The sequence below is a fragment of the Pseudophryne corroboree genome, chromosome 11 (genome assembly GCF_028390025.1).
Source record: "Pseudophryne corroboree isolate aPseCor3 chromosome 11, aPseCor3.hap2, whole genome shotgun sequence".
NCBI classification, from domain to species: domain Eukaryota; kingdom Metazoa; phylum Chordata; class Amphibia; order Anura; family Myobatrachidae; genus Pseudophryne; species Pseudophryne corroboree.
Window position 1 is genome coordinate 62590663 of NC_086454.1, and position 21933 is coordinate 62612595.

The 21933-nt window shown below is 49.2% G+C and overlaps 1 protein-coding gene across 2 annotated transcripts in view; it reads right to left on the reverse strand.

The window, feature by feature from the left end:
- Nucleotides 1–21933, reverse strand: part of IGHMBP2 (immunoglobulin mu DNA binding protein 2) — a 155031-nt gene that overhangs the window by 53747 nt on the left and 79351 nt on the right. For both annotated transcript variants that reach the window (XM_063944350.1, XM_063944349.1), the window contains exons 8-9: nucleotides 20677–20851; nucleotides 13467–13649 (exon numbers count right to left, since the gene is read on the reverse strand). In XM_063944350.1, the coding sequence (XP_063800420.1) occupies nucleotides 13467–13649; nucleotides 20677–20851 (358 nt within the window). The remainder of the gene's footprint in view (nucleotides 1–13466; nucleotides 13650–20676; nucleotides 20852–21933) is intronic.

The following is a 21933-nucleotide window of genomic DNA, read 5'->3' on the forward strand; positions in this document are numbered from 1 at the left end:
GTGGGACAGCAGCAGGGCAGGTAAAATGGGGAGCAGGAGAGCAGCAGGGCAGGCAGACTGGAGAGCAGCAGGGCAGGCAGAGTGGAGAGCAGCAGGGCAGGCAGAGTGGAGAGCAGCAGGGCAGGCAGAGTGGAGAGCGGGAGAGCAGCAGGGCAGGCAGAGAGAAGAGTGGGGCAGCAGCAGGGCAGGCAGAGAGAAGAGTGGGGCAGCTGCAGGGCAGGCAGAGAGAAGAGTGGGGCAGCTGCAGGGCAGGCAGAGAGAAGAGTGGGGCAGCTGCATGGCAGGCAGAGAGAAGAGTAGGGCAGCTGCATGGCAGGCAGAGAGAAGAGTGGGGCAGCTGCAGGGCAGGCAGAGAGAAGAGTGGGGCAGTAGCAGGGCAGGCAGAGAGAAGAGTGGGGCAGCAGCAGGGCAGGCAAAGAGTGGGGCACCAGCAGGGCAGGCAGAGTTGACTTACAGACAGCATTTGTAGTCTGAGGAAGAGTTTAAATCCCTTAAATAAAGATTCAATAAGCTGCAGGTTGTGTTGCACTGTCTCTTCTCCGAGTTAAGTGCCCAGAGCTATTTGAGACACATGATCAACCCCAACATCACATGAGAGTGCAAGCTAACTGCAGCCTCAAGAATGCACAACAATGCAAGGAAATTGAACCTGTGCCTCTGTCTATGAGGGTGTATTCTAGCCTACTGGTTAATAGCCATCAGCCTGCAATAAAGTATGATCAATGCAGGAAATAAGGGAGTTCATTTGGTGTATGCAGTTTATTGGGAGGCAATTGATATGCCGGCTGTCGGGATCCCGGCACTCCGCATACTGGCGCCGGAATCCCGACAGTCGGCATACGACAACTATTTTCCCTCTTGGGGTGTCCACGGCACCCCTGGAGGGAGAATAAATAGCGTGACACCGCGCCCGCTGTGTGGGGCGAGCGCAGCGAGCCCACAAGGGGCTCTTTTGCGCTCGCCTTGCTGCCGGCATACCTGGAGCCAGAATCCCGAGCGCCGGCAAATCGGAGTCGTTTATTCTGTCTTAGACCAATAAAAAGAACCTGCTACTCAATTTAACTGGGTAAACTGGCACTGTCAAAATAAAGTAATGACATTTCAGAACAATATATTCTTCAACTTGAATTGTTCTATACAAATAGTTAAATGCAAAAGCCTTTATAGGATTGATAAATGACTAGTTCCATTTTCAGTATGCAAGAAAATAAACAAAGGAATAGATCCATTTAGTACACCTTCCACTTACTAATCCTGTCTCACCACCCTAAAGCTAGAATCCGTCACACAACAATTCTGCAGTGTGCACTGTGTGTGACAGATACACTCCCTCACCCTGTACAATAACAATTGATCTATGGTGTCTTCTGGCTTCAGGTAACAGGAAGCTCTGTATGTACAGTAGGTCCTGAAGTACAGACTCCCCCCCAATAACTAATGTGGGTAAGGTGAGCAAGAAGACTTCCCTGTTAAGACTGCCATTATCAACCTCTAGATCTATATAGTTGTGAATACAGAGGGCAGTGTCGGACTGGGGCATGTAGGGCCCACCGGGGAATGCAGTGGTAGGGGCCCACGTTTAGGGGCGTGGTAAGTTCGCAGAGGGGTAACAGATTAATAACAGCAATGCACTGTAGAAAAATAGGATTTTGGTACTTACCAGGTAAATCCTTTTCTTTGAATCCATAGGGGGCACTGGAGTACTCTTGGGATATGGACGGCTTCCGCAGGAAACAGGGCACTGAATATTTAAATTTAGAACACTCCACCCCTCCATATCCCCGAGTACCTCAGTGTTTTTTACTGAGCCGAACAGGAGCTATAGAGGTTGACAATGGTGTATTACATATACATAACGGACAACAACGAAGTTGACACATAACGTTACTGACAACTAAACAGTTGACACCATAACCAGCACTTGATAATTTGAACCAGTTGGTGAGAGTGTGTTACCATAAGATCCCCTGAACTTACCACAAACCAGGTAAAACTGCTCTGGGTGGGCGTCCAGTGCCCCCTATGGATTCAAAGAAAAATAAGAATTTACTCACCGGTAATTCTATTTCTCGTAGTCCGTAGTGGATGCTGGGGACTCCGTAAGGACCATGGGGAATAGCAGCTCCGCAGGAGACTGGGCACAACTAAGAAAGATTTAGGACTACCTGGTGTGCACTGGCTCCTCCCCCTATGCCCCTCCTCCAGACCTCAGTTAGGAAACTGTGCCCGGAAGAGCTGACACAATAAGGAAAGGATTTGGAATCCCGGGTAAGACTCATACCAGCCACACCAATCACACCGTACAACTCGTGATACTATACCCAGTGAACAGTATGAATAACAACTGAGCCTCTCAAACAGATGGCTCCAAACAATAACCCTTTAGTTAGGCAATAACTATATACAAGCATTGCAGACAATCCGCACTTGGGATGGGCGCCCAGCATCCACTACGGACTACGAGAAATAGAATTACCGGTGAGTAAATTCTTATTTTCTCTGACGTCCTAGTGGATGCTGGGGACTCCGTAAGGACCATGGGGATTATACCAAAGCTCCCAAACGGGCGGGAGAGTGCAGATGACTCTGCAGCACTGAATGAGCAAACTCAAGGTCCTCCACAGCCAGGGTATCAAACTTGTAGAATTTAGCAAATGTGTTTGAACCCGACCAAGTAGCAGCTCGGCAAAGTTGTAAAGCCGAGACCCCTCGGGCAGCCGCCCAAGAAGAGCCCACTTTCCTCGTGGAATGGGCTTTTACAGATTTAAGATGCGGCAGTCCAGCCGCAGAATGTGCAAGTTGAATCGTACTACAGATCCAGCGAGCAATAGACTGCTTTGAAGCAGGAGCACCCAGCTTGTTGGGCGCATACAGGATAAATAGCGAGTCAGTTTTCCTGACTCCAGCCGTCCTGGAAACATAGATTTTCAGGGCCCGGACTACGTCCAGCAACTTGGAATCCTCCAAGTCCCGAGTAGCCGCAGGCACCGCAATAGGTTGGTTCAAATGAAAAGCTGATACCACCTTAGGAAGAAATTGGGGACGAGTCCTCAATTCCGCCCTATCCATATGGAAAATCAGATAAGGGCTTTTACATGACAAAGCCGCCAATTCTGACACACGCCTGGCCGAAGCCAAGGCCAACAGCATGACCACTTTCCACGTGAGATATTTTAGTTCCACGGTTTTAAGTGGCTCAAACCAATGTGACTTAAGGAAATCCAACACCACGTTGAGATCCCAAGGTGCCACTGGAGGCACAAAAGGGGGCTGAATATGCAGCACTCCCTTAACAAACGTCTGAACTTCAGGCAGTGAAGCCAGTTCTTTTTGGAAGAAAATCGACAGAGCCGAAATCTGGACCTTAATGGAACCTAATTTGAGGCCCATAGTCACCCCTGACTGTAGGAAGTGCAGAAATCGACCCAGCTGAAATTCCTCCGTTGGGGCCCTTCTGGCCTCACACCACGCAACATATTTTCGCCATATGCGGTGATAATGGTTTGCGGTCACCTCCTTCCTAGCTTTAATCAGCGTAGGGATGACTTCCTCCGGAATGCCCTTTTCCTTCAGGATCCGGCGTTCAACCGCCATGCCGTCAAACGCAGTCGCGGTAAGTCTTGGAACAGACAGGGTCCCTGCTGCAGCAGGTTCTGTCTGAGCGGCAGAGGCCATGGTTCCTCTGATATCATTTCTTGAAGTTCTGGGTACCAGGCTCTTCTTGGCCAATCCGGAACAATGATTATAGTTCTTACTCTTCTCCTTCTTATTATCCTCAGTACCTTGGGTATGAGAGGAAGAGGAGGGAACACATAAACCGACTGGTACACCCACGGTGTCACTAAAGCGTCCACAGCTATCGCCTGAGGGTCCCTTGACTTGGCGCAATATCTTTTTAGCTTTTTGTTGAGGCGGGACGCCATCATGTCCACCTGTGGCCTTTCCCACCGGTGTACAACCATTTGGAAGACTTCTGGATGAAGTCCCCACTCTCCCGGGTGGAGGTCGTGTCTGCTGAGAAAGTCTGCTTCCCAGTTGTCCACTCCGGGAATGAACACTGCTGACAGTGCTAACACATGATTTTCCGCCCATCGGAGAATCCTTGTGGCTTCTGCCATCGCCATCCTGCTTCTTGTGCCGCCCTGACGGTTTACATGGGCGACCGCCGTGATGTTGTCTGACTGGATCAGCACCGGCTGGTGTTGAAGCAGGGGTCTTGCCTGACTTAGGGCATTGTAAATGGCCCTTAGTTCCAGAATATTTATGTGTAGGGAAGTCTCCTGACTCGACCATTGTCCCTGGAAGTTTCTTCCCTGTGTGACTGCCCCCCAACCTCGAAGGCTGGCATCCGTGGTCACCAGGATCCAGTCCTGTATGCCGAATCTGCGGCCCTCTAGAAGATGAGCACTCTGCAGCCACCACAGCAGCGACACCCTGGCCCTTAGAGACAGGGTTATCAGCCGATGCATCTGAAGATGCGATCCGGACCACTTGTCCAACAGGTCCCACTGAAAGATCCTTGCATGGAACCTTCCGAATGGAATTGCTTCGTCAGAAGCCACCATCTTTCCCAGGACTCGCGTGCAGTGGTGCACCGACACCTGTTTTGGTTTTAGGAGGTCTCTGACTAGAGATGACAACTCCTTGGCCTTCTCCTCCGGGAGAAACACTTTTTTCTGTTCTGTGTCCAGAACCATCCCCAGGAACAGTAGACGCGTTGTAGGAACCAGCTGCGACTTTGGAAGATTCAGGATCCAGCCGTGCTGTTGTAGCACTTCCCGAGCTAGTGCTACTCCGATCAACAACTGTTCCCTGGACCTCGCCTTTATAAGGAGATCGTCCAAGTACGGGATAATTAATACTCCCTTTTTCCGAAGGAGTATCATCATTTCGGCCATTACCTTGGTAAATACCCTCGGTGCCGTGGACAGACCAAACGGCAACGTCTGGAATTGGTAATGACAGTCCTGTACCACAAATCTGAGGTACTCCTGGTGAGGAGGGTAAATGGGGACATGCAGGTAAGCATCCTTGATGTCCAGTGATACCATGTAATCCCCCTCGTCCAGGCTTGCAATTACCGCCCTGAGCGATTCCATCTTGAACTTGAACCTTCTTATATAAGTGTTCAAGGATTTTAAATTTAAAATGGGTCTCACCGAACCGTCCGGTTTCGGTACCACAAACATTGTGGAATAGTAACCCCGTCCTTGTTGAAGGAGGGGTACCTTGATTATCACCTGCTTAGAATACAGCTTGTGAATCGCCTCCAGCACTGCCTCCCTGTCCGGGGGAGCTGTCGGCAAGGCAGATTTGAGGAAACGGTGAGGTGGAGACGTCTCGAATTCCAGCTTGTACCCCTGAGATACTACTTTTAGAATCCAGCCCGTGAGCGAGCCGACTGGTCGCTGAAGTTCTTGAGACGGGCCCCCACCGTACCTGGCTCCGCCTGTGGAGCCCCAGCGTCATGCGGTGGACTTAGAGGAAGCGGGGGAGGACTTTTGTTCCTGGGAACTGGCTGTATGTTGCAGCTTTTTCCCTCTACCTCTGGGCAGAAAGGACGCGCCTCTAACCCGCTTGCCTTTCTGGGGCTGAAAGGACTGTACCTGATAATACGGTGCTTTCTTTGGCTGTGAGGGAACATGGGGTAAAAATGCTGACTTCCCAGCTGTCGCTGTGGAAACGAGGTCCGAGAGACCATCCCCAAACAACTCCTCACCCTTGTAAGGCAAAACTTCCATGTGCCTTTTAGAATCTGTATCTCCTGTCCACTGCCGAGTCCACAATCCTCTCCTGGCAGAAATGGACATTGCGTTTATTTTAGATGCCAGCCGGCAAATATCCCTCTGTGCATCTCTCATTTATAAGACAGCGTCTTTAATATGCTCTACGGTTAGCAATATAGTGTCCCTGTCTAGGGTATCAATGTTTTCCGACAGGGAATCTGACCACGCAGCTGCAGCACTGCACATCCATGCTGAAGCAATAGCCGGTCTCAGTATAATTCCTGAGTGTGTATATACAGACTTCAGGATAGCCTCCTGCTTTCTATCCGCAGGCTCCTTTAGGGCGGCCGTGTCCGGAGACGGTAGTGCCACCTTTTTTGACAGACGTGTGAGCGCTTTATCCACCCTAGGGGATGTCTTCCAACGTGACCTGTCCTCTGGCGGGAAAGGGTATGCCATTAGTAACTTTTTAGAAATTACCAGTTTCTTATCGGGGGAAGCCCACGCTTCTTCACACACTTCATTTAATTCATCAGATGGGGGAAAAACCACTGGTAGCTTTTTCTCCCCAAACATAATACCCTTTTTTGTGGTACCTGGGGTAATATCAGAAATGTGCAACACATTTTTCATTGCCGTAATCATATAACGAGCGGCTCTATTGGAATGTACACTAGTCTCATCGTCGTCGACACTGGAGTCAGTATCCGTGTCGACATCTGTGTCTGCCATCTGAGGTAGTGGGCGTTTTAGAGCCCCTGATGGCTTTTAAGACGCCTGGGCAGGCACGGGCAGAGAAGCCGGCTGTCCCACATCTGCTATGTCGTCAAACCTTTTATGTAAGGAGTTGACACTGTCGCGTAATTCCTTCCACATGTCCATCCATTCAGGTGTCGACCCCGCAGGGGGTGACATCACATTTATCGGCACCTGCTCCGCCTCCACATAAGCCTCCTCATCAAACATGTCGACACAGCCGTACCGACACACCACACACACAGGGAATGCTCTGACTGAGGGCAGGACCCCACAAAGTCCTTTGGGAAGACAGAGAGAGAGTATGCCAGCACACACCAGAGCGCTATATAATGCAAGGATACACACTACACACAGTGATTTTTCCCCTATAGCTGCTATAATACACAGTTTGCGCCTAAATTTAGTGCCCCCCCTCTCTTTTTTACCCTATTGAGCCTGGAAACTGCAGGGGAGAGCCTTGGGGGCGTCCTTCCAGCGGAGCTGTGAGAGGAAATGGCGCCAGTGTGCTGAGGGAGATAGCCCCACCCCCTTCTCGGCGGACTTCTCCCGCTTTTTTCAGGATATTTTTGGCAGGGGATTTTACACATATATAGTCTTACTGACTATATTATGTGTTTTTTTGCCAAGCTAAGGTACTCTTATTGCAGCCCAGGGCGCCCCCCCCCCAGCGCCCTGCACCCATCAGTGACCGGAGTGTGAGGTGTGCATGGGGAGCAATGGCGCTTAGCTGCAGTGCTGTGCGCTACCTTAATGAAGACCGGAGTCTTCAGCCGCCGATTTCCTGGACGTTCTTCTTGCTTCTGGCTCTGCAAGGAGGGCGGCGGCGCGGCTCCGGGACCGGACGACCGAGGCTGGGCCTGTGTTCGATCCCTCTGGAGCTAATGGTGTCCAGTAGCCTAAGAAGCCCAAGCTAGCTGCAAGCAGGTAGGTTCGCTTCTTCTCCCCTCAGTCCCTCGTAGCAGTGAGTCTGTTGCCAGCAGATCTCACTGAAAATAAAAAACCTAAATATACTTTCTTTTCTAAGAGCTCAGGAGAGCCCCTAGTGTGCAACCAGCTCGGCCGGGCACAAAATTCTAACTGAGGTCTGGAGGAGGGGCATAGAGGGAGGAGCCAGTGCACACCAGGTAGTCCTAAATCTTTCTTAGTTGTGCCCAGTCTCCTGCGGAGCCGCTATTCCCCATGGTCCTTACGGAGTCCCCAGCATCCACTAGGACGTCAGAGAAAGGATTTACCTGGTAAGTACCAAAATCCTATTTTCTTTTTCATCCACTAGGGGTCACTGGAGTACTCTTGGGACGTACCAAAGCTTCCCCCGTGGGCGGGAGAGCTGTTTGGCACCTGTAACACTAGGCGGCCAAAGCTAGATGCTGATGCCGCAAACGTATCAAACTTGTAAAAGCGCACCAACGTGTGCACTGAAGACCATGTAGCCGCACGGCAAAGCTGCGTCGTAGAAGCTCCACGACCAGCTGCCCATGAAGTTCCCACAGAATGTGTGGAATGAGCTGTTACCGATGTAGGTGGCTGTAACCTAGCATGAAGGTAAGCCTGACGTATGGTCAATTTTATCCATCTGGATAAGGTCTGCTTAGACGCTGGCCAACCCATTTTGGCAGCATCATAGAGAACAAACAACGTATCCGTCTTACGAACTGTAGACGTTCGGGATACATAAACGCGTAAAGCGCGTACCACATCCAGAGTTCCCGAATGTGATGTCAACACAGGAACTACTACTGGTTGATTGATGTGAAAAGATGACACTACCTTTGGTAAGAAAGCGGGATTCGTCCGAAGTTCCGCTCTGTCATCATGAAACACCAAATACGGTGGCTTGCATGACAAGGCACCCAAATCTGAAACACGCCTTGCAGAAGCTAAGGCTAGAAGAAAAATTGTTTTCCAAGTGAGAAACTTTATATCCACTTGCTGTAAGGGTTCAAAATATGAAGACTGTAAAAAATCTAAAACCAGATTCAAGTCCCATGGCGCTGTAGGTGGAATGAATGGAGGCTGAACTCTGAGGACACCTTGCAGAAAAGTGTGTATAGACGGCAATAGAGCCAATCTTCTTTGAAAGTAAATTGACAAAGCAGATACCTGCACCTTTAGTGTAGATAAACGCAGTCCTCCATCTAACCCCGTTTGTAGAAATAACAAAAGACGGGATAACTTGAAAGATGATGTCGGAAACTTTCGAGTTTCACACCAACCTATATAGGCACGCCAAATTCTGTAATAATGAGCTGCCGTAACTGGCTTCCTAGCTCGTAGCATGGTTGGTATAACAGATTCTGGAATGCCCTCTCTTCTTAAGAGGGCGGTCTCAACAGCCACCCCGTCAAACGCAGCTGCGCTAAATCGGGGTAAAGAAACGGACCCTGTTGTAACAAGTCCGGACGTAGAGGGAGCGGCCAAGGATCGTCTGCGAGTAGTCCGTGGAGATCCGAGAACCAAGCTCTTCGAGGCCAATGAGGCGCCACTAGTATGACTGTGACTGACTCTCATTTGATCCGTTTTAGCACTAGAGGGAGCAGCGGAAACGGTGGAAACAGATACACTAGGCTGTACGGCCACGCGATTGTGAGAGCATCCACCGCCACTGCCTTTGGATCTCTCGTTCTGGACACATACTGGAGTGTTTGGTGATTGTGGCGAGACGCCATCAGGTCCACCTGAGGGTAACCCCACCTCTGAACCAACATGTGAAACACCTCTGGATTTAATGCCCATTCTCCTGGATGAAAATCCCGACGGCTGAGATAATCTGCCTCCCAGTTGTCCACTCCCGGAATGAACACCGCCGACAATATCACCTGGTGATATTCTGCCCAATTGAGGATTCGAGCTACTTCCCGCATTGCCATGCGGCTCTTTGTTCCTCCTTGTTTGTTGATGTATGCGACTGCCGTTGCGTTGTCTGACTGCACTTGGACAGTCTGAGAGCGAAGCATGTGTACTGCTTGTCGTAGTGCATTGTAAATTGCGCGGAGTTCCAGGACATTTATAGACAGCAATCTTTCGTGATCCGCCCAGAGACCCTGGAGTTGACAATTTTGAACTACAGCTCCCCAACCTCTGAGACTCACGTCCGTCGTTAGAATTATCCAATTCCAGCCGCCGAATAGTTTCCCTGCGGTTAAATTGTGTTCCTTGAGCCACCAGAGTAGAGACACCCTTGCTCTTGGCGACAACCTCACCCTGTGGTGAATTTGCAGATGCGAGCCCGACCACTGTGCGAGCACATCCAGTTGAAAAGGACGTGAGTGAAATCTTCCGAACTGAAGCGCTTCGAAAGCCGCCACCATTGTTCCTAAGAGGCGAATGCACAAATGTACCGAGACACTGCGTGGCTTGAGTACTAATTGTACTAGATGACGAATCATCTGTACTTTCTGTTGTGGTAGGTAAATTCTTTGATTCACCGTATCGAGAATCATACCTAGGAATTGAAGGCGTTGAGACGGAATGAGATGTGATTTTTTGAAGTTGACAATCCAACCGTGGTGAACTAGTACATTGTACGTTAGCAGCGCATGTTGGAGAAGCATCTGTTGAGACGGGGCTTTGATGAGCAGATCGTCTAAATACAGAACTATCGTCACTCCCAGGGATCTGAGATGAGCTATTATCACAGACATCACTTTGGTGAATACCTGAGGCGCTGACGATAGGCCAAACGGTAGAGCCTGAAACTGGTAATGGTTCTGGCGTATTGCAAACCGCAAGAACCTCTGATGAGGCTGCCAAATCCGAATGTGTTAAGTACGCATCCTTGAGATCTAGCGCAATCATGAATTCCTTTGGCTCTAAACCTGCAATCACTGAGCGCAGAGATTCCATCTTGAATCTGTAGTAAGTTACGTACCGATTGAGACCCTTTAAGTTCAAAATTGGCCTGACTGAGCCATCTGGCTTCGGTACCACAAACAGACTGGAATAATAACCCTGACCCTGTTGGTGTACAGGGACCGGAATCAAAACTGCTGAATCCAGTAGGGACTGAATGGCAACTTGCAGAACCGCCCTCTTGTCGTCCGACAGAGGCAATCCTGTCTTGAAAAACCGCAGTGGCGGAAGACAGTCGAACTCTATTTTGTAACCTTTTAACACTAAATTGTGGATCCACCCATCCGCGGATGTCTGGAACCACGCCAAATGGAACGTCTGAAGGCGTGCTCCCACAATCGGAGAACCGAGATGGGCTGGTAGCCAGTCATGCCACTGGCTTGTCGGTAACCTTAGCGTCCTGACGACTTGTGTTGGTTTGTTGGAAACCACGACCACGTCTACCAGGCGTGGCTGTTCCTCTGCCACGTCCGCGAAAGGACTGAGGTCTAAAGGATTTGAACAAAGGTCCAGAGTACCTCCTTCTTGGAACCGGTGGAGGCAATGGTAAGAAAACAGACTTTCCTCCCGTAGCCTCAGAAATCCATGTGTCCAATTCAGGACCAAACAACTTCTTGCCATCGTAAGGTAACGCCTCTATACCTCGTTTGACCTCTGCCTCCGCTTGCCAAGAACGCAGCCAGAGTGCTCGTCGTGCCGTAACTAGCGACGATGAAATACGAGAAGTGAGCTGACAGACGTTAGTAGAAGCTGTACAGAGATACTCCGCAGCCTCACACATTTGATCAGCAAGAAGTATAAGGTGTTCGTCATGTAAGGCAGACTTAAGTTCTGTTATCCATACTATGAGCGCCTTAGTGACCCAGATACCAACCAAACCAGGTCGCAGCAGCACTCCTGCTGCTACATACATGGACTTTAGCATAGTTTCTATTTTTCGATCTGAAGGGTCTTTAAGCGTAGTAGCCGCTGGCACTGGTATGGTTAATTTCTTTGTAAGCTTCGACACTGACGAATCAACTATTGGGGGATTCTCCCATGTACATGTCACCGAGTCTGGAAACGGGTAACTAGACTTAAATCTGCGAGGTATAGAAAACCGTTTATCTGGAGTCTGTCGTGTTTCTACTAACATCTTATTAAGAGACTCCGACACAGGAAAACTTATTGGAGTTCTCTGTCGTTTAGTAAATACGACCTGATCATTTGTGAGAGGCTCCTCAGTTTCTGTAAACTTCAGAGACTGATGCACCGCTCTGATGAGATTATCAATACCAGAGCTATTAAAATCCTCACTATCTGACTCCACTTCGCCCTCCTCACCCTCATCTTGTGCCGTGAGGTCTGGCATGGAATCGTCAGAATGCAACATAGCCGAAACAGGTACATCATAAGACATATGAAATTTATCCGTCTACCCAAAATGGATTTGGGCCTTTCGCAAGGCTGAGACGCCTCCGGTAGTTCTGGCGGTCTCACCCTAGACTCAGATCTTGCCGCTTCCCGCTCTTGTCGAGCGGCGGTCAATTCGGATTGCAACCCAGCCAGTACATTGGCTAGCATTTCCCATGGAGGGTCAGGGGAGGAAATTGGCTTTAAAACCGGAGCAGAAATTTTATTCGGAACCGAATCCACAAAACATACTGTACATGTGGTAGATCCATCCGGTAACACACTGCTACAGACTTTGCAATTATGCTTTTTAAGTTTTGCTGGTGCCTTACTCATTATGGAGACAGACAATACAATACACAAAAAACAGACACTTGCACGACTCAGTAAAATAGTATAAAGGTGTCTCTATATATATATCAGGCCAAGTGCAGTACACGTGGCCAGTATGAAATGTGATCCCAAATTCCCACTAACACCCCTGCGCCTCCGGTGGAGTAGAGATGTAGTACTGGAACGTTCTGGAATCACAGCAGGAAGACACAGGAAGCATGGTTAAAATGGCTGCCATGCTTACACTTATAATCACAGTGCAGGTTACCAGCCTTTAAAGTGACAATTATCCTGTGTAATTAACCCTGCAGCCTAGCATACTGCTGTTTCTGCAGGTTATCCCCCCTCATGCCGCTGATTGCATCTGTATATCACCGTGCTGTAATGCCCCCCCCCCCTGTACTCCGTGCAGTGCGGGCGGAAGCGAGCAGCGTGTGGGGCCGCCAGCGGGAGCCGGGTAGCGGGCGCTCAGGGACAGACAGCGGGGAGCGCGTCTTGAAGTGCTCTGAGCAGCGCCGGAGCAGCGGTGGGGGCCGGCGACGGCCGGAGTAGCGGCGGGCGGGCGTCTGTAGAGGGATCCCGGCGTCCGCATACAAACAATGTCCCCACACAGCGGGGCGGCAGCGGGAGCTGACCGCCCCGTTCCACATACCTTGACTCCTGCTGCTGTGGTGAGGCTCTGACGGGGCTTCTCTGCAAGCGCCGGCCAGCCTGTGTGCAGGAGGTCTGTGTGGCTGTGAGGGTGCTCATTCAGTGAGGACCGACACGCCACAGCTGCTAGTAGCAGCTTGCACTATCCCTGACCCTGCCTTTTGGAAGGGGGAAAGGGATGTGTATAAACAAGAAAAAATATTCCCTAAAAAAAAAAAAAAAATTCAAAGGAATTGTGGACCTGTTGCTACTTCGAGCACAGAAAAAACACTGAGGTACTCGGGGATATGGAGGGGTGGAGTGTTCTAAATTTAAATATTCAGTGCCCTGTTTCCTACGGAAGCCGTCCATATCCCAAGAGTACTCCAGTGACCCTTAGTGGATGAAAAAGAAATACACTATAGTCCAGTATAAGGTAACAAATGTATGATGTATAATTCAAGTGCACAGTCTGGAACCTGATCCTTAGAGCAGGAGGTGGGCCCCCAGGCAGTGGGACCCACCGGTGGTTTCCCCTGTACCCCTGTGGGCCAGTCCAAGCCTGACAGGGGGTGTAACGTGTTATACAGGTAAACAGCTAAATAAATATTGTAAAAATATAACAAATCTCATTGAAATTACTCCAGCTAAAAGAATACAAAAATAAAAGGTTGCCTAACCAGCCATCATGTCTACCAGTAACCCCTATCTACACAATATTAGGCGAGGTTAGCACACATTCTGGATGGTAATGAGCACTGCATGCAGTTGACTTACTTGAGTAAATGATGTGCAACAGAGGAATGTGCAGTCAGTCTGCCCCCATACAATGCCTGTGACGCCCAGTGCATTATAGATTCGTTCATACGATACTGTACAGTCAGCATCTTCACCACTCTGTCCCCATACTTCTCTATTACACGTTCCATGAGACTCAGAGACAGGCCTTTAGCTGCAGCCCTGTGGGAAACAGACCACTAGTGAGAGTGTTTATACAGCTTATGTGCACGTTACATGCGGGGAGATTTTCCACCTGCAAGGGTTATAGTCTTGCATGAACCGTACTTCAACTTTTACTAAATCCACTGTTTTATCATTCTGGCCTTGAACTATGCTTTTCAGCCACGTATATATTCAGCATTTTTTACATTTGCCTAGGATATGAAACAGGTCTGCAGTCTGTCATTGGAATAGAACTCTATTCTATGCAGAACTCTGCTTGGTGATATACAGACGGGTGGTATTCAGTATGCCGAATGTCGGGATCCCGGCGCACAGTATACCGGCACCGGAATCCCGACACCCGGCATACCGACAGCAATTCTCCTTCGTGGGGGTCCACGACCCCCCTGGAGGGAGAATAAAATAGTGTATAGCGTGCCCGCAAGGGGCTCCTTTGCGCTCGCCCCGCTGTCGGTATGCCGGCGGTCGGGCTCCCGGCGCCGGTATGCTGGTCGCCGGGAGCCCGACCGCCGGCATACCATACTACACCCTATACAGACATACAGTAGCAAAAGCAGACAACAGCCAAAATAAAACAAAGACTCACTAAACAAAAGCTGCAGTAAGGCATTTTGCAAAAGAGAGTGTTTACAAATCAATACGCGAAGGCTATTCTTCCTTGAAAGGATTATATACTAGAATAATATAAGGGTCATGCAAAAGAGTTTAGTATGACGGTCAAAATCCTGACAAGGTCAAAATCCCGACAAGGTCAAAATACAGACATTTAAAATGTCGACAGGTCAAAAAGTAGACACAATTTTTCCATTTTTTTTGTGTGTCGACAAAAGTTGACATGGACACCGTATAAGTGTACAGCGTCCCCTCGCATGGCTCGCTGTGCTCAGCACACTATTATATTCTTTCTCCAGGTCCACTGGGATGGTAAAGTATGAACAAGTCGGTTTCAATGAAAAAATCATGTCACCTTTTTTTACCCGTCGACATGTTAAATGTCTGTATTTTGACCTTTTCTGTATTTTCAATGTCAGCATGTTGACCATGTCGGGATTTTAACAGTCGGTCAATGGTTGTCAGTATTTTGACCGTGGGGATTTTGATTGTAGGTAAACTGACCGCATCCCATGTAAAATACTCATATTACTTCATTATTAGTCTTCATTCTAGCACCCTGCACCTTTCAAATCCTGTGCAGTTCCTCTTTCCTGCCTGGGGTGTCGCTCTCTGCTCTGGTGCTTCCCAGCACACACAGGTCTGTATCACAGCACTGAGTAACAGACCAGAGTATGCTGAGAAGCATCACAGCAGAGAGCGACACCCCAGGCAGGAAAGAGGAACTGCACGGATTTTGAAAGGTGCAGGGTGCTAGAAGGAACACTAATTATGGGAGCAGATTGAAGCCGTGAACAAAAAAGAAAGAAGATTGTATGGTTACTCCAAGAGCAATGGTTACATTTACAAACAGATATTGGATGATTTGGTGAGATGAAAATGATAGAGCAGCAGTGTATTAGCCTGGCTCAGATCAGTAGATCGCAGTATGTGCTGGAAAGCAGTGAAGAAAACTCCCGATGCTGGGTCAGCTGTGGTGTGTAAGCAGGGCAAGGGAAAAAAAGAAAAGAAAAGAAGCAAAAGGGTGTGATATAGAAGATATTGGGTGTCATTCAGAGTTGATCGCTCGCTGCCGATTTTCGCAGCGCAGCGATCAGGTGAAAAAACGGCATTTATGCACATGCGTATGGGCCGCAATGCGCACGCGCGTCGTACGGGTACAAAGCCCGTTGCGGTTGTGCACAGGTTCTAGCAAAGTTTTTCTTCGCACTGACGGCCGCAAGAAGATTGACAGGAAGGCGGCGTTTCTGGGTGTCAACTGACAGTTTTCAGGGAGTGTTTGCAAAAACGCAGGCGTGTCTGAAAAAACGCAGGCGTGGCTGGGCGGGTGTATGATGTCAAATCCGGACACAAATAGGCTGAAGTGATCGCAAGCGCTGAGTAGGTTCAGAGCTACTCTGAAACTGCACAAACTGTTTTTGCAGAGCTCGGCTGCACAAGCGTTCGCACTTCTGCTAAGCTAAAATACACTCCCCAGTGGGCGGCGGCATAGCGTTTGCACGTCTGCTAAAACTAGCTAGCGAGCGATCAACTCGGAATGACCCCCAATGCCAGATATCCTATTAGCTGTGGTGAGTTACCGCAGCTAATAGATTCCGGCGGGGCTATCCTATTAGCACCGTAAGAGGGCACTTATTGGGGTTTCTGCTTCGTGTGCCTCGGACACGTAAAGCACAATCCCCCGATAACCAGCCCCCGGAGACCCGTTACCGAACACATGGATCCGCAATGTTATCACGGATCCCATGTGTTAACGGCCGATAATGGGTGACTTACCGCACGGTAAAAATGGGCTGCAATTGGATAGCCCCAAAGAGTTATCGGGCTAAACAGCCTGTTATTACCATACGGTAACTCACCGCACCTAATAGGATAACGGCCCTACAGTGTCTAGGTAGATAGTCAGTAGGCTGACCCCATATAGTTGAGATGCATTAGGTCGACAGGGTCAAAAGGTGGACCGGGACAAAAGGTCAACAGTTTTAAGGTTAACAGGGTCAAAAGGTCGACATGACAATGGTCGACAAAGAAATGGTTGACACAAGGGTTGTTTGCGGGGTTTTTTTGTGGTGTCAATTTGTATTTATCATCATATGCCTGTAATCAGTGGAAACGTCTACGCTTGAGACGCTTCGGACAAGGTAGCCCGAGGTCCAGCATGTGTTTATGTCCTTGATTTTGTTAAAGGATGATGCCACCCAAATGTACACTTAAAGGTCTACTTCATAGAGAAGTGGCATCAACACCACCTCTGCTTAAGCTCACCCAGGATGAGCAGGAAGAGCCCCAGGCCCTCATTCCGAGTTGATCGCTAGCTGCTTTCGGTCGCAGCGCGGCGATTAGGTTAAAAAGTGGCATTTCTGCACATGCGTATGGTGCGCAGTGCGCACACGCGACGTACTTTCATTCAAGACTATGCAGTTTCACACAAGGTCTAGCGACGCTTTTCAGTCGCACTGCTGACCGATGAGTGATTGACAGGAAGTGGGTGTTTCTGGGTGGTAACAGACTGTTTTCGGGGAGTGAATGAAAAAATGCAGGCGTGTCGGATAAAACCACAGGCGTGCCTGGGGAAACGGGGGAGTGGCTGGCTGAACGCAGGGTGTGTTTTTGACGTCAAAACAGGAACTAAATAGTCTGAAGTGATCGCAAGGTAGGAGTAGGTCTGCAGCTACTCAGAAACTGCTTGATAAAATTTAGACGCCGTTCTGCGATCCTTTCGGTCGCACTTCTGCTAAGCTAAGATACACTCCCAGAGGGCGGCGGCCTAGTGTTTGCACTGCTGCTAAAAGCAGCTAGCGAGCGATCAACTCGGAATGAGGGCCCCAGACCGGAGTTTTATGTGGAACCGCTCTAACCATCAGGGACTCCAGGAGATCCAATATAGAATAGAGCATAGCAAGTAGCAAATAGTTAGACACATTTAGGTTATTTATAGAGTTCCACCAACCTTTTCCTGTCACTTTATGACACCTTATGTTTCTGCCATTGATGGAAAGCTTAAAGTGTCACCTTGATGAACTATTAGAATGCTTTCTAAATACTGTAGAAGCTAGTGGATCTTAAAGGTTCCTTTTAGGACTGTTTCCTGCCCAGGATGGACAAATAAGAGCTGTTTGAGTGAAATTAAGCTCATTTTTATATCACACTGCAAGATTCAATAATCTTTGCAGAGGACACTGACAGTGGTAGGACTTTACTACAGTATACATGGAGGGGTTAGATGCTTCAATATTTGTTTCTTTTTGTTTGGGGCCCAGAGCAGTACTAGCAATAAGACATATCGCTAGAGTTATAACAAAAACTAATCTGACTCCTTCCAACAATATCTCTATAATCAACAAAAGTAACATTAGGTTATTACAGCCCAAGTGTGAATTGCGCCTATACAGAAAGTCACCAATTACTACTGCAGATGGTGTGTGGCACTGAAACACACAGCTCCCTGGAATTCTAAGGCTGGGTTCCCACCTGACTGACATGCCGGTGGACTCGTCATTACGCCGACTGAGCGGCTGGATACAGGTAAGTATATACATTTACTGATTGGCCGCCGGACGTGTCAGTCAAGAAACCCAGCTGGGCAGGCAGACCTCCCGTACACCCCATCCAGGTGCGCCGTTATATCTGAACATATATCAACCATTGGCTGTGCTGCACAGCCGACGCGATAAGTCAGTGAACGAAAAGACATTCACAGGCATATTGGGGGTACACATCCACCAACAGTCTCGTGATATATCATCCGTTCCATATATCGCTGCCAGTGTGTACTCATTTTAAGATTAAGGGCCTAATTCACACTTGATTGAAGATGTGCGAGAAAATGCACATCTACCCAGCACAGGGCATGTCTGCCCCGCATGTTGGATCCAGCCCCCTGAGAAGGCAGACGGCTACCCGCCATGTTAAAAGTTGCAGCGGCTGCGTGTGATGTCACGTAGCCTCCCGTGGGCCGCCCTTTAAACGGTCCGGACACGCCTGCGATGTCTGGACAGCGCAACTTAAACAGAGCTTCGACACCCACAAAAAACGCGACGTCGATGCCCCGTTCCCACACCCTTGGACCTTGCACATGCGCGTACCGGTGTAGGCGCATGCGCAGAAATTTTTGCACATCAGCGTCAGGGTCTGAATCGCACCCTGAGATGATAGAAATCAGCTACACTGAAGGGAAAAAAAGTGCACATCAGGAGCAGGTGGTGGCGGGTGAGAACCTGAGAGTGAGGCAGTTATACCAGTAATAAGGGGGAAAAGCAGGGCTGACAAGGACTTAGCATCAGGAATCTACTGTATCTCAACCTTCTGTGCTGAGAGCAGTTACCGTGCAGAAGACAAAGCTCCCTCGTGTGGAAAGTGCCAAGTGGAATAAGTAGGCTGGGACTGGAGCTTAACCTCATCTGTCAATATAGGCCTGCTTCAGAGATGGACACCGCTACTGGACGAAAATAGGCCAATGTGGCAGGAGGCATCTGAAGGCAAAAGACGCCCACTGCCGACATTGTAGATCCGAGTGCTGTCTCTGAAAATGTAGCATTGGAGCACCATCGTGACCATCGGTCACAGCATCAGCCATCTGAGTAAGCTAAGGTTATTCTGAATGGCTGACCCATCTACGCTGCCAAGGCCAGTAAATCTACATCGGAAGACACAGACACTGGCTTCGGCACTTCCGCACAACAGAGGCAGCATGCCTCCATTTGTCATGGCACGTTGTCCCAGTACTGCCCCCAAGCAGCTGCAGCATGGCAATCACGCTACAGCTAAGGGGACAGTCGAGCGATCTCGCAGAACAAGATCTGCACATGCAAACTACAGATTCTGCGCATGAGCAGATCAACAACCATCACAGATGTACACGAGCCATCGGGTTTGTGTACATCTCCGAATTAGGGCGGTCATTCTGAGCTGACCGTAGCTGTGTTAAATTTAGCACAGCTACGATCATCTTCCCTTACATGCGGGGGGACCCCCAGAACAGGGCTAGTCCGCCCCGTATGTCAGTGCCACCCTCCTCCCGCACAAATGCTTTTGTATTTCTGGAGTAACTACCGGCCAGCACAGCTCCTGCGTGAGACGTCACGCAGCCGACGCAGCCTGCCCCCCCCCCCCCCAATGGTCCGGCCACGCCTGCGTTGGCCGGACCGCGCCCCCTAAACGGCGGGTTAACGCCGCCGTTCAGCTCCCTTTCTCCCAGCGACCTCCTCTGTCTCAGAGGCGATCACTAGGCAATGACGACTGCCATGCGCCGGCGCAGTACGGCGCTGAAACATGCCCAATTCCAACCCGATCGCTGCGTTGCGACAAACTGCAGCGAGCGATCGGGTCTGAATGAACCCCAAGGTCCTATGTGTCTCCCAGATGAAGGAGAAAACTTTTTTCAATAAGATCAAAACATTATTTTGCAGAACATCACAGGAGGCCAATCACAGGGGGTCATTCCGAGTTGTTCGCTCGCAAGCTGCTTTTAGCAGCTTTGCACACGCTAAGCCGCCGCCTACTGGGAGTGAATCTTAGCTTATCAAAATTGCGAACGAAAGATTCGCAATATTGCGAAAAGACTTCTCTGTGCAGTTTCTGACTAGCTCGAGACTTACTCTTCCAGTGCGATCAGTTCAGTGCTTGTCGTTCCTGGTTTGACGTCACAAACACACCCAGCGTTCGCCCAGACACTCCTCCGTTTCTCCAGCCACTCCCGCGTTTTTCCCAGAAACGGTAGCGTTTTTTCACACACTCCCATAAAATGGCCAGTTTCCGCCCAGAAACACCCACTTCCTGTCAATCACATTACGATCACAAGAACGAAGAAAAAACCTCGTAATGCCGTGAGTAAAATACCTAACTGCATAGCAAATTTACTTGGCGCAGTCGCACTGCGGACATTGCGCATGCGCATTAGCGACTAATCGCTCCGTTGCGATAAAAAAATAACGAGCGAACAACTCGGAATGACCCCCACAGTCAACGATGGATGATTTCAGAATGCGATAACACTTATCTAATGGCCACGGAAAGATATGATTTTAAATGTATCATTTCAATCTATCGTTGACATGTTTTTGTGGATGTTATAATAGCGAGGATTTTAGGTTCTGCAGAGACTTATTAAGCCAAGTCAAGATATCACAAAGAGTTAATATGCATTTACAGTTTGAAAACATTGGGGCTTACAGTATATAACAGCATGTTACATGTAGGCACGGGTACAATTCCGACGAATCTGCCCACATATATTTAAAGCGGCAATCATTTCAACGGTAAAAACAACCTGAACTTGTCTTTCAAATGACTGCTGCTTTTTTAATAGAGTATGTTCCAGATTTGTCATTCTATTTCAAATACTGAAGACGATACACAGAAGAAGCGACAATACACAGAGAACTGGAAATGACTGCAGTCCGTGTTTCCTTACTTGTGAGATATGATTGTGGGTGGTAGCTGTTTGTGATCTCCGGCCAAGATACACTTTTTAGCCTGCAGTAGAGCGATCCAACAGCTTGCTTCTAACGCCTGAGCGCACTCATCAATCACCACCAGGTCAAAGTAATTATCAGGAAGCAGCTTCAGAGGGCCATCCCGGGAAGCACCTGGCAGGGGGAAATAATTTGGAACCAGATCGATGAGCTTACAACTCAGAAATTCCACAACGGACAATTATTGGTCATTAGCATGGAAATCTACGTCTCCAAATGAAATGCTGTATTTGCACGGCCCTGTGCCAGTATCCTGACATCATTAGACAATCTGTTTGCAGGGATTAGGTGGGGAGTTCAAGCCTCCAAGCCAACGCAAGTCCCCAGTCTTGTGGCTACCGCATCAGTCATGTGTAACAGGCTTTGCTGGGAATGTATTGGCCTATAATCATCATTTAACTATTTGTGATAAATATAGCATTATAATACAAATATTCATCCCTGCACAAACTCTTACTATTAAATTATTATCTATTATTAAGAAAGTGCTGACATATTACATAGTACTGTACTCTGAGGGGGATCATGACACATGCAAATTACATACACTGATATGAATCACAAGATAAAGACGACCCTGTGCAAATGAGCTGACAATCTAAGAGGTGAGGGGAACACTTGATACTTCATGCAGGGGAATAAATTGTAGTTGCTGGAAGCGGACGTGTTGTGGCTACTGTAAGGCAGACACATTATCAGCCACAAATAAGAAGCGGTCATTGGGGGTCATTCCGACCCGATCGCTCGCTGCAGTTTGGCGGGTCGGAACCGCGCATGCGTCGGCGCATGGCAGTCGTCGCTGCCTAGCGATCGCCTCTGAGACAGAGGCTGTCGCTGGGCGGGAGGGGACTAAACGTCAGCGTTAAGCTTAGGAGGTGCGGTCCGGCCAATGCTGGCGTGGCCAGACGGTTGGAGGGGGGCGGGAGGCAGCTGCCCCCCCCCAACGGCAGCGACAAACAACTCCCGGCCAGCCGCAGGAGCTGCGCTGGCCGGGAGTTACTCCTGAAATACAAAAGCATCGCCGCTGTGTGATGCTTTTGTATTTGTGCGGAGGGGAGGGGGGCACTGACATGCGGGGCGGACTAGCCCTGTGCTGGGCGTCCCCCCCGCATGTCAGGGAAGATGATCGTAGCTGTGCGATCAACTCGGAATGACCCCCATTGGCTACTGTCGTTTCTGTGCAGCTAAGGGTAGAG